Below are 12,290 nucleotides of genomic sequence, written 5' to 3'. Positions count from 1 at the left end.
ATCTATTCGAATGCAAATAGTGGTTTTAATCCCCTTAACTCATCCATCATGCATGACAGGTCAGCCAGCCCCATTGTCTGTGTGTTTGAAGGATTCCTGTCCAAATCAGACTTTCTGTCAGCAGCGTTGGGCAAGAGTCTGCTCCTTTCTTGAACTGCTCCTGTCCCTGAGAAACTGCAACCACCGGGAATTGCGCAGGGAATTGGCACGGGGCTTTTGCAGAGAGGTTACTGACTGTTCCCATCAGAACAGGGGGGAAAACACCCCACAGTGTCAGATTAAGGACATCTAGGTTTTTATATAATCTACTAAACATCCGTAGCTGATCCAGAGAGATGGCAAAGGTCAAAGTTTGGGGATTTCTTTTTTTTTTTTTCTCCCGTGGGGATTTCTTTGTATATTCCGAAGCCTAAAAATTGCTGTTTGTTTTGAAATGCATTTTTGGTTGCAGTAGAATACGGTTTATTGCAAGTAGAAAATGATTGCTAGGGAAAGAAAAAAAAAAAAAGCCATGTATTTTTGTAGCATTTAGATTTTAATTAAATGAGGCTTAGAGTAAATTGTAAAACCTTCTTTTGTTGAGACAACCAACACTGACAAAATATTAATTAATGAATATTCAGAGAGCTCTCTGGATTGCCTCTCTCTTTTTGAAATATATTCTGCCTCCGTTTTTAAAAAATCAGAAGAAAATTAATAAACATTGCTTATGTGGAATATTTCCCAGCATGAAGACCTGCCAAACAGAATCCAATGCATTGCATTAATGTCAATGAACACTTCTGAACCAGATGTGTCTATGGGTCTTTTTCATTGTTTTCTCTAAAACTGAAGCTGGGATAAAACCCAAAGATTAAGACTTGTCATGAGTAGAATCTCTTTCTTTGCTACTATTAGGTCATTTCCCTTTTGCTGTGTAAATTAAATTGTGGGTCTTGATTCAGCCTGGGATCATTTTATTGTTGTTGGTTTTAATACAATGCGCAAAAAGTTCTTTTCTTTGGAAGTATCGTTATGATATAACTAAAATGAGTCATTGTAATTGTTCACTCATTAGCATCTGAAGGGATTATTTAGGTTATTTTGTGTCTGGGATCTTTTCTTTCCCCTCTCCTTTTGGGCAGCCCAGTTAGGGTGCGCCTTGCAAGCAGTTAATTTGTGTATAATAATATTTAAGTGTTTTTTTGTAGTTTCATGTATATGTACATACACACACCCCACTGGGGCAGCCCTTGCAACCTGTTTTAGGAGCCCTGAGTTCTTTGTCCCTTCCCGGTCCTGTCCTTGCGTGGCCTCTTCTGTGCATGGTCCTTACCTAAATTCTGAGCCGGACCCTTGGCTCCTAAAGGATTCAGAGCACCAACAAGCTCCCACAAGTCAAAGACACACAGTTCTTTTTTTTTTTTTTTTTTTTTTTTTTTTTTTTTTTTTTTTTGCCTCCCATCCCATTCCCTGGGGACTGTGAGACCTGCCTGGGCCCCAGCCCTCCAACACATACTGCTGCTTAAAGAGGGGAAAAAGAGGAAAAAACCATAACGAAACAACCCAGGAAAATAGTGGGAAAAAAATAAAAGAAAGAGAAAACGGGGGGGAACAAGGGAGTGTTTGCCTTGGCTCGCTTGGCAATTAAAAATGCATAAGTGAGAGAATTGCCATGAACTTGCCCAAAGGGCTCTAATAAATAACATCCTGCATAACCGGTGCATAAAGTGTGCTCGATGGTTTTGAGTGCAATGACTGTGTTTGTTTTTAGCATTGTCGGCTGGGGTTGTTTTCAAAGTTAGAACAGTTAGAATTGAAATAGGCTTACGTTTCTGTAATTGTGGTGAACGTATTTTAAAAATCGCCGTTTGATCAACTGTAAATATTACCAGTTCAGAGGTTAAATGCTGCTGTTGAAGTCACTCAGGGAAATCCAGCAGAAGTGTAAATATGGCAGAAAAAGCTAAACAATATGGCAAAGGAATATTTGCTGACTTAAGAGTGCAGGATCAACACCAATATTTTTCCAGTGATGCTAAACCTCTTGTAACTGCTAAATTGGATTTGTAGTTGAATGAAGTATCAGCTGCTGTTGGACAAGCCCATAAAGGTCGGACGGCTGGCCTTTTGTAGGCAGGGCTTAGAGGACGATTGATATGTTTTAGCACTTTTGGGATTATTGTGATTAGGAGGAAGCCATTCTGAATGATAGAGAAAAGGATGTAAAAAACACAGCCCACAGCTGGTAAGCAGCATGTGTTTGCTATAAGGAGAGGTCATGACTAGTTGATCCTGCTGGTTCAGGCACTGATTGACAGTCAAGAAAACTTGATATTATGGAGCAGACCCTTCTTTTTTTCTCCCCCCCCCTTTTTTTTTTTTTAATCTCCTAAAGAAATGATGGTTCTGTTGTGTTAAAGTATTACAAAATCTGGAACACTCTCACTTGTTGCAAGCTCAATGTTCAGAGAGACACAGCTGCAAGTTTGGAGTTGTTAAAATATCATGTAGGAATTAGTATTCAACCCGTATCGGTGAGAACAGTAAATAGGAGTTACAGAATTAGCTCTGGTGTTTCTGTGTTTGCCTTTTTCATATGTGTTAGTCTTAACAAAAACCCTCTTTGCCATCCAGTCGAAAATTTATGCTAAGCATGAGGAAATTTCAAGTCTGCTGAACTTGTTGACTATTATGCGCCTGGTATATCCAAGTTTTTTAGCCAGGAATAATATGTGTAAAAAATATTTTACCAGCCAGAAAACAGCTTTATCACTTTATTTCTATTAACCACCTGCCTCAGAGGACATGTAGGTTATTTCCTCTTATCTCCGTTATCCACTTGGAAATGTAGAGCTGCTTTTTTCTCTTTTTTTTTTTTCCTTTTTTCTTTTTTTTTTTTTTCTGGGAGCAGCCATCCGAAAGCTCGCAAATGCACATTTAAATAGTTGTATCTCTGACTCCTTTTTTAGCGGGGCTGTACCTCTTTCAAAATTTGAGTTTAGCATACCACACAGGAAAGAACACAAGCTTGCCAACTCCCGCTGAGCGTTTTTTCAAGCCTGTGAAAAGAATGAATTATTCAGCAGTAAGCATGCTTACAGCTGGCCATTTGGGAGCTTTGATGTGCGAATCAGGCGGTTGCATGAATGCCCTTATTGTCATGTTATGTGTACACAGTGTGTGAATTATTGAAAATAGTGAGGCCTGAGCCTCATCTGGTAGAGATTACAGTGCAGGCATGCTGGGTGAAGGTCTGTAATTGAAAATCCCCAGATGCTGTTTATTTGGCCTCTATCACGTGGCCCTTCTGCAGAAAAGCCTGGCTGAACAAAATGCTGCCCGCCTGGGAAGCGGCGCCCAGCCCCCTCCCAGCCCGGCAAGGCCCAGTGTGCCCGCCACTTAAACACCTGCCCGTAATATTTTTAAAAGCTCAAATTAGATTTGCCTACAACGTTTAAATAGGGGATGCCTTGCTTAGAGGTTTAAACTGCTTAGCCAGTTGTTGACTCGCAGAACTCCTTTTATCTACGAGAGGCTTTTTGTTGGCCAGTTGAGCCGTGAGGCGCCTTCGGAAAGCGGCGCCGCCGAATCTGAGGCGAGATCTCCCAAAGCCGGATATTCCGCTGGCAGAACGGAACGGAAAAGTGCTGGGGCTGAGCTCCATGACAGAGCAGCTTTTCCCCCTCTCTGCTGCCCAAGGGCCCCGTGCCCACCTTCTGGTGAGGAAGGGGTTCATAGCAGCACGTCCCTGCTGATCGTGTCCATGCCTGGGTTGGGATCTGCATCCAGCCCATAGCTGGACAAAGAGCTGGGTGCTGCTCACAGGGGCAGTCCCAGGAGAGCCCTCACAGCTACTTCCCCATCAAGCAAAAGCCCCACCAGCTCTCCGAATTTGGCCCCCAGGCACGCGGGCAGCAGTGTGTGATCACCAGGCCAAGCAGAAGTGGAGTTTACCGAAACTGGCTGAACAAACCTTTGCTATGCTGTAATTGTGGCTGTGAGAACGATTTGGGAGATGAAATTGTGCGGGTCTGTCCCCAGACTTCTCAGTCAGGATGGGAAGTACCTGTTCCAAGCCACAGTCTTGTAGAATTTGAAGAAATTCATGCTGTTTCATTGTCTGTAAAAAACCCGGCTTTTCTACTTGATCATTACTTCAATTACGTGGCTGAGTATGAAAACTCTTTAAAACTAGCTGCTCATTTGCAAGTTGCTAGCCAGCTTTATTTCCCAGACTTGCCTATTTTTATCCCGTTTGGACAGTGCCTATTACTGGGAGCTGGGAGGGCAGAGGTTTGATTTGTGTCATTAATGCTCTAAATAAAGACGCCCGCCGGCCTCGCGGCTGCTCAGGGACGCGATGCACCACTCCCTGGGTTTGAGCACTGACGCCCGTGGCCAGGAAACAGGAAAAAGGGACATGGGGTGGCCAGGAGCGTGTGCACAGCTGGTGCAGGTGCTGGTCGAGCTGCCCGTGGTGGCTCCCCTGCAGAGGTGGTGGTGCTGTTCCTGGCCCAGCAAGGGGTTGCCAGTGACCCTTCCTCAGTCAGGGGTGGATTTTCACCTTTGAGGGTCTTGCTGGCGCTGGGTGAGTGGGGACAAACACACCCTGAGCCTCAAGGGCGGACCAGGGAGCCTCGGGCAGACCTTTGTGGGGGCTGACGCTCGGCTGCTTTAGGCCGTTCTTGGAAAAAGTGCTGGCGGGGGAGGCTCCCTGCACAAGGGCCCTCTGTTAGAGCAACAACTGCCTCCCCCGGGGAGAGGCGGTGGGAGCTGCCCCACTTCGCAGCTGCTCCTGCTTGTTTTGAGCAAGAGGGGCAGGAGTGTCAGCGCTCTGCTGCCTGAGAGGTGTCCAGGATCACCACACGCTCCCCTGTTGAGGGTGTTGGTGCTCGGGGATGGGGCGGTGGATTGGGGAGGTGGTGGGAGCCTGTGTGCCAAGGGTTGGCTGGAGCAGGGCTGCCCTGAGGACTCAGCTGTGCCCTTGGAGGGGCCACGGTGGAGCTTTGAGAGCTTTGGCTGTCCACAAAGCCTCACAGGTTTTCAGCACCTGCGCCGTTTTCTAGCCGAACTCCCTTTCTGCTGCATGCCACGATTAAAAAAGATGTTCCTTTGCACAAAATGCCTCTTCCTCAGCATCAGTCCAGGGAGAATTATAGTTTGCAGTTGCACTGACGACACAGGAGGACACGACAGATAGAGCTTGAATTAACGGGGAAAGAAGCAAACTCTAAGGAGCACCCTATGTAAAATATTTGTTGTGGTTCTCTCCTGAACTTTTCAAGATCCTTAGAAAAGATTCCTGTGCCGTGAAGATGTTTTATCTAACCAGGCACCTTCCCATGCCTCTCTTTGATACCTGAACCAAAACATTCAAGGCAGGAGACTGTCACAGCGAATGACAGGAAGAAAGAGCTGAAAATTTACAGTTCATAAATCTGACCTCTTCTCTTCTGCCAGGCAATTTCTCAGATATATATGACAAGGAGACAGAGGGAGGGTGTGTATGGAAAGAATTTCCACAGCTGAGCTCTTCTAGAGAAAACAGATCTATTTATTAATGAGCATTTTTCACCCTAAGGTTTCTGATGGCCAGGTAAAGAAGTTCCATGGGCCGCCTTTTGTTTCAGGCTCTTCTCATTCCCAAGAACAGGAAAGGGTGTTTTTAGGATTACTGAGCTTTCCTTTTAAATTAAAATCCTCTTTGGGCTTTAGTTGATCCGGAGATAAGATAATTTCTGTCCCTATCTGTCAGAGTTGGTAAAGAAGAGCACCAGTGTTTGGTAGATAACATTAAGGCTGTAAACTTCTAGTTGGGGGCATCTATCTTGTTTACATCAGGCAGTGCTTCTGTTCGTGTTTATGGCTTTTGGTAGCCCAAGAAAGAATTTATGTCTTTTCAGATCGTTGTGGCCAGGGAGAAGGTATTTAGTGAGCCTTCAGTGTCTCCTGCTCTGGCTAAACCTGATGCATGTGTCTTTGCTGTGTTGAAAACACGATGGTAAGGAAAACGTGTGTTAGGCTTTTACCTCGGCCACTTTTTACGGTTCCTTGTGGAGTTCCTCCTCCCCGCAAGTTAAGGCAAATTATTCCACCCTGTTGACTCTTCTGAAGTTAGGCCCTGGGTAGCTTTCAGCTTAAGAGAAGCAGTCACTTGCCAGAACTGCAATCTTGTTCGTCATAGCCCTGGCCAGGTAGATAACGGCTACAAAAACCTCCCTTGAGTGAAGCCAGAGTATTTCATGGGTGGACTGGGGCTCAACCAGAGACAGCACTCGAATAATACAGTCTAGACTTTCAGTGCTTGGTGTTTTTAATAAAGATGCTTTTTTTTTTTTTTTTGTCAAGTAGCTGCCTGGGAACCTGAGCTTTCATTTAAAAATAGCTTTTTAGCTCTCTTGTCTGGGAGGAGAATTGTGAAACCTCAGCTGTGGCTGCATAGGGCTGCCTTAATGGGCAAGGGGTGGCTGCAGTGACCTCTGCTGTGCCCAGGTATTTGAAACATCCGCAGCACAGACAGAGGGACAAGAGATGGCATCACATCCTTTATACCACTTTATAGCATCGCTGACCTTGTACAGTCACCAGCTGCTGATCTTTTTGCAGAAAAAAAACCCCCATTCTGGGTATTAATTTGTGCAGATACTTAAACATAGGCCAAGGAGGTACTTTCGTGGGGCAGGGGGGACATTCCCCAATTAAATCAAAACGTGAATTTAGAAATACGAAAATGTCCATACCAGCTATCACGCTGGTGATTGCAGGAACGTGGTGATCTCTGCACCTCACCAGGCCGCAGAGGGTTGCCCTTGCAGGCTTCTGTTTGGGTCATGAGAAAGAACACGAGAACAGGGGGATACAGAGGTGGAGCATTCCCTGCTTTCGCCCCATGCGCACAAAGGCACCTGTTCGCTGCAAATGGCAAGTATTTTGTGAGCACTACAGGCTGCAGAACTCGTGTTCAGCCTAAAGACAGGGCCTTTGCATGAAATTAGGTAACTACCTGCTCCTCTGTTTGCATACGGAAATCCCTCATTTGTGTGCAGAAATGTGGCTGGTTTGTGTAACTGTTTGCTCACGCAAAATTTACCTCTTGAAGTTTGTCCTGAAGAGACCTGCTGGAGAGTTACAAACCAGTGGCATGTTGTGGGAAACGTGGCACACGGTCCAGACCAAAACAAAAATGCAGCTCTGCTCTGAAGCACCTTGATATTTCATGTTCTGGTACCCATTTGGCAAAATGAAGGAGGCAGGAACCATGAGGCATTTGATACAAAGGGTGCAAAACAAGGCTCAGAGGGGGAGACGGAGGAAAAAAAGTCTAGTTTGACTAAATGTGTTCAATCTCTCAGTCAATAAAATGCACTTCAAGCATATGCAGGCTACTTCAAAACTTCCTCATCTCTCCCCCACAACATTAAAGCTGTAGGGGTTTGAAACCCTGGCTGATAAAATAATTTTCTGCATTCCCCAGTTATGTACTCATCCACTTCAAAATAGCTTGGTGGGTGACGGTATTTTCTTAACCTCCCCGTTTTCAGCTCACTGCTAAATCAGCTTTCTCATTTTCTGCACGCAGGCTGCTTTTCCCCTGTGCTGAATGCAAATAGCTCTGTAACTTAGGACTTGTTGAACAAGTATATTTAAGTTATTACAACTCACAGGCAAGAAACGTAATATGGAGTGAAAATAAACAGGACACCACATAAAACTTGTGTTATCTTCCATGTCAGCAATACTTAGGAGGGAAATTATTTGGATAGAAAATGTTAGTTTGCATTAGGTAGCATAATGTGTGACTGAAGAAGAGTCAAATAGCCATTTTAGAGACTGGGAAGTATTTCACATTTCCAAGAGAAACAGAGCTCTGAATAACAAACCACCGCGCTGATCGGCCCAGCTCCCACAGGAACATCAGCACTGCAGGGCAGCCATTCTTACCAGTAGAGTTAAGGCTGTGATTGATAACCTGCTGGACTGGGACAGTGATTTCCATCTCTGGGGGAGGCTTTCTGGCAGGAAGGACAGATTTTGCTGTCTTCCTTGCAGAATTAAAACTTGGAGAGAAGCTGGCACATCTGGGTGATTGACGCTTGGGCTCAGGCAGCACAAGACCTTCTCCAGAGCAGCCACTCCTCCCCACGGGGGTCCAGGGGGACAAACAGCACCTGGAGCAGTTGGAAGCGAAACCAGAGCAGCCCAGACCTTGTGTCAGCCCCAGCATGGGAGGTTCTCCTGTGAGAGATCATTCTGGGCACTGCTGCTGGCCCAGGAGTTGCCTCTCTGCCTGTAAACCGCTGCAGGACTTTGGTGGGGAAGCACTGAACTCGTGGTGCTCTGCAGAGTTCCTGTGGCCCATGCCGTGCCTGTGGAGGAGATGGAAGAGAAATACGGGTGAACAATGAGAAATACTGCCAAATTGTTTGCAAAGAAAAGTGGAGTACGTGTGAGAAAACAAACCCGATAGGCGAGGGGCTCGTGTGTTCAAGTGTGGGATTTTGATGGTGTTCCTGGGTGTGATGCTGCTTGTCCCTTACCGTGAATTTTTCTTTGTTTCAGGTAGGAATGAATTGATAGCCAGATACATCAAACTTAGAACAGGGAAGACACGGACCAGGAAGCAGGTAAAATAACCCTGTGGGGAAGTATGCATGTCAATGAATGACAAAACTTGGCATTTTTGGCTGCAGTGGCTGTCTGTGCTTCAGCTCTGATGGGATGATGTATTGACTTCACTGTTCAGATTAAAGACATGCTGTTCAGAGAGTATTCGAAACTCTGGGGTTTATGTTGTGGTGGTGTGAGGATTCGTTTTTTTATTAATGTGTCTGTAAATGAAGCTACTCTCCCCCCATATTTCATGAAAAAATTCAAAAGTTGAAGGAAAACCATCAAGCATCGTGCCTTATTTCTCTCTATCATATTGATCCATAATTATTATTTTAAGATGGTAAATAATGGAACTTCTTAAAAGTTAAGAGAATTTGGCTGTATAAAAGAGGTTATGATTCTTGGATATGAGAGGTAAATATATAACAATGAACCGCTCATAATCGTGCTCTCAGCTGATGGCCAGTAGTTGCTACAGGATATAAAAATAATTTTAAAATTTCCCTGAGAGCCTGCAGGCTCCTGGTCTTTGGCCATGGTAAGATTTCATTCATCCTAGAGTCAGAATAAACCTTAAAACCACCTTAAGTTTTTTTTTTTTTTTTTTAGATGATTACCACATAACCATTAATTTATCTCATATTGCTAAACCCTTTAATTCATAATATTCACAGCAATCAGCAGCCTTGCAGAAAAGCACAGTCTGTGTGTCGTTTATGCAGCGCTTACTGCACTGTTGAAAAACGCCCCGCAAATGGCAGAGGTCCCTTACTTTACTGTCAGGTGTGAGATTCACCTTCTCCCCCTGCACGTGTGTGACAAAGGGCAGGCTCTGCATGTCCTGCAGTGCAGGGGAAGGTGGCACTGGGTCACACAAAGCTGCCAGCACTTGGATTCGAAGCATTTTGGGTGCTGTTTTGCCCTGGGTGCTGTCCCTTGTCAGTCGGGAAGAAAGCACCTGTGTAAGGGATGAAAAAAGGCAGCAGAAAGGAGGAGAACTGCAGCGGGGAGAAGGAACAAACCAAAGACTGGCAAAAAAATTCCCAAACTAGAGGCAGAGTCCCCACTTCTGCCCTGCCTTGCCCACGCGAGCTCCAGGAGCTGGAAGTTGTGCTGGGGTCATAAAGTTGCCTCAGGGGTAAAAATGCAGAGCTTGGGGTTAGATCCTCGGCCAGCACGTGCCAAGAAAGCAGGGGGGCTGTGGTGGCTTACGTGTGGCAACGTCTGCCTCCGTACTTGTACATCCCTCTGCAGTGATGCAAAAATCACTTTAAACTGAGTGCTTAATGAAGTTGGGTTTGTCGCTGCTCTGGAGTTTTGACCGAGTGATTAAATGTTACCGTTGTTCTTCTCGTGTAACCCTTAACGCCACTAATATTCCACTGAAAGCAAAACGAATGAACGTGCGTGAAAACTCGGTCTAGGTGTTTGCAAAATCGCTCAGTAAGCAGCAGTGTAACTCTGAATTACTGCAGACTGCTTCCTGAGCTGCTTCTCGAAGGTGGCCTTCGGGGACTGTGCTCATTGATGCATCACTGTTTGCTTCCCTACTAAAATACGGGCTTTTTGGTGCTATTGACACAGAGGAGTCTTACAGAGGAGGAAATCATTGTTTCTCCTTTTCTTTTGCCTTCTTCTTTCCCAGACAGCATTTTTAACTAATGTGGGGAAAATGTGCGCCACTTTATACGACATGCCGTGGGTCAAATGAGAGTCAGAGATTTCCCTTTAGTGGTTTTTGCCATCACTGCAGGTTTTAAACCTTCACACAGAAGGCTGAAGGATGCTGAGTGCCACCAGGTGATGCTGGGCACCATCATTAACCCCTCATCAGCAACAGCATGGATTTCAGTATGTCCCTGGGTAAACAGGAATGTGAATTTGGGCGCAGACCCTTCACTGCACAGGCAGCAACTTCTGAGCAATAACTGGTGTAGTGCAGGACTGGGTTTGCACAAATTTCTGAGCAAAACAGCCATGGGGCAGACTTGGGCATCACTCGAGATGATGTCAAGTTGCTGGTCCCCAGTTACACGAATGTTTTGTGGGCAGACTTGATGCTGAAATTACCAAGGAAACCAGCAGGGGTTCAGGGACCTTTGTTGTGCCAGTATTTTATCATTTGTGCCAGAATTTAAAGCATTTCACTGGACTCAAAATGCAGCTTGAACCTCCTCATTGGAGCTGCAGAGCACAATAAATAATGGATAAAATTTCATGGCGCCAAGTTATGTCTCAAGCCTAGTGGCAAATGGTCAGAGTGGGCATCTGCATCCCCAGCAGATGGGGTAGAAATCCTTTGGGTTCCCCACATGAAAGCTCAGGGCCTGGGCACGGATGGGATCGGTACCAAAGCATGTGGGCTGCGTCCAGCTGTGAGCTGTGTCTTCTGTCTTGTAGCTGAATGCACAACCTGGTGGGTTACACTTTTTTTTTTTTCCCCCTTTCTCTCTCTCTTTTTTTTTTTTTTATTTCCTTAATCAAATCACTGCAGTGATGACCTGTATTGTTAAGCCTTGGTGCTAAGAGCTTGGTATCTGGCTGGGAATGTGGTATCTTTAACAGCAGAGCTTACTGAAGATGCAAATAACTTCCTCCCCTCAGAAAAGTTTCTCTTTTTTTTTTTTCTTTTTTTTTTTTTTTAAGAAAAAAAATAGACATTTAAAATTTGATTTGCTTTTTGTTTTTCTTTTGTTTGTTGTTTTCCCCCCCCCCCCCCCCTATAAACCTGAACAATGTAGGTGTCTAGTCACATACAGGTCTTAGCAAGAAAGAAAGTTCGAGAAATTCAAGCCGCCATTAAGGTACGTTTGGCTTGCCCAGTTGTAGGGGGCTTTTCATCTCCATGGTTACAGGCTTTTCCTTTGTTTCCTCCCTTCCCCTACCCTGCAGGTGTCTAGTCACATTCAGGTTCTTGCCAGAAGGAAATCTCGTGATTTTCATTCCAAGCTGAAGGTATGCGCTTTTCTGCTTTTGGGCTTGTGGTTGCTATGCCTGTCCCTTCCTCCTCCCCGCGGTGATGGGCGAGCGCTGGGGCTGCTGTGCCTGTAACCTCCTTTTCCTGCATGTGGGAGCTGTCTGTGTCTCTTTGTGTTTAATCCCCGGGTTCTGCACTAGCATCCACATTAAAAACATTGTTTTAACACTGTCCAAATGCCAAGTGAACTCCTCTTTGTAACAGCTCAGCGCCTAAATCTGATTTTTAACCCATTAGTCCATTTTTTTTTGTTTTGTTTTACTTTTTAACAGTTGAGTGCTAGGAGCGTATTTAAATACACAGGGTTTTTCACAGTTGTGTAGATGCTTTTTATCTTTTTACCTTTTTTTTTTTTTTTTTTTTCCAGAGGGGTAATTGGAGTAATTGTTTTGCATTCCCAAATGTTTTTTGTCTGTGCTTCTGAACTGCTGTCAAGAATACTTAAACCAGATCATTTATTCCAAGTGCCAGAGAGCACAGTTTGTCCAGATTGCTCTGTGGTGTTTCTAGACTATGATCTAGTATCACCTCAAGTTGCACACTATTTGCAAGATCCCCTGAAATTTCATTTTTTTTTTTTTTTAAGTAAATTATTGATGTTTAATCTTTGGAGAGCCTCAGTCAGAGTCCTGTTCAGGGAATATTAAGTATGTTTGCTTAATCTGACATGATGAATTGTGCATGTCCCCGTTTTCTCTGCCTTCCATAAAATATATTCTAA

General features: G+C 44.8%; 1 protein-coding gene across 3 annotated transcripts in view; it reads left to right on the top strand.

The window, feature by feature from the left end:
- The window catches only part of TEAD1 (TEA domain transcription factor 1), a 156,007-nt gene that overhangs the window by 104,046 nt on the left and 39,671 nt on the right, over positions 1-12,290 (top strand). For 2 of the 3 annotated variants that reach the window (XM_066187197.1, XM_066187195.1), the window contains 3 exons: positions 8,542-8,606; positions 11,334-11,396; positions 11,485-11,547. In XM_066187197.1, the coding sequence (XP_066043294.1) occupies positions 8,542-8,606; positions 11,334-11,396; positions 11,485-11,547 (191 nt within the window). The remainder of the gene's footprint in view (positions 1-8,541; positions 8,607-11,333; positions 11,397-11,484; positions 11,548-12,290) is intronic. The other variant, XM_066187196.1, reaches the window with a different exon arrangement.

Source organism: Chamaea fasciata, unplaced genomic scaffold (genome assembly GCF_029207755.1).
Source record: "Chamaea fasciata isolate MVZ Bird 193981 ecotype frontalis unplaced genomic scaffold, bChaFas1.0.hap1 SCAF_7, whole genome shotgun sequence".
Classification (NCBI taxonomy): Eukaryota; Metazoa; Chordata; class Aves; order Passeriformes; family Sylviidae; genus Chamaea; species Chamaea fasciata.
The sequence above is the reverse complement of the archived record's forward strand: the minus strand, read 5'-3'. Positions and strand labels throughout refer to the sequence as shown.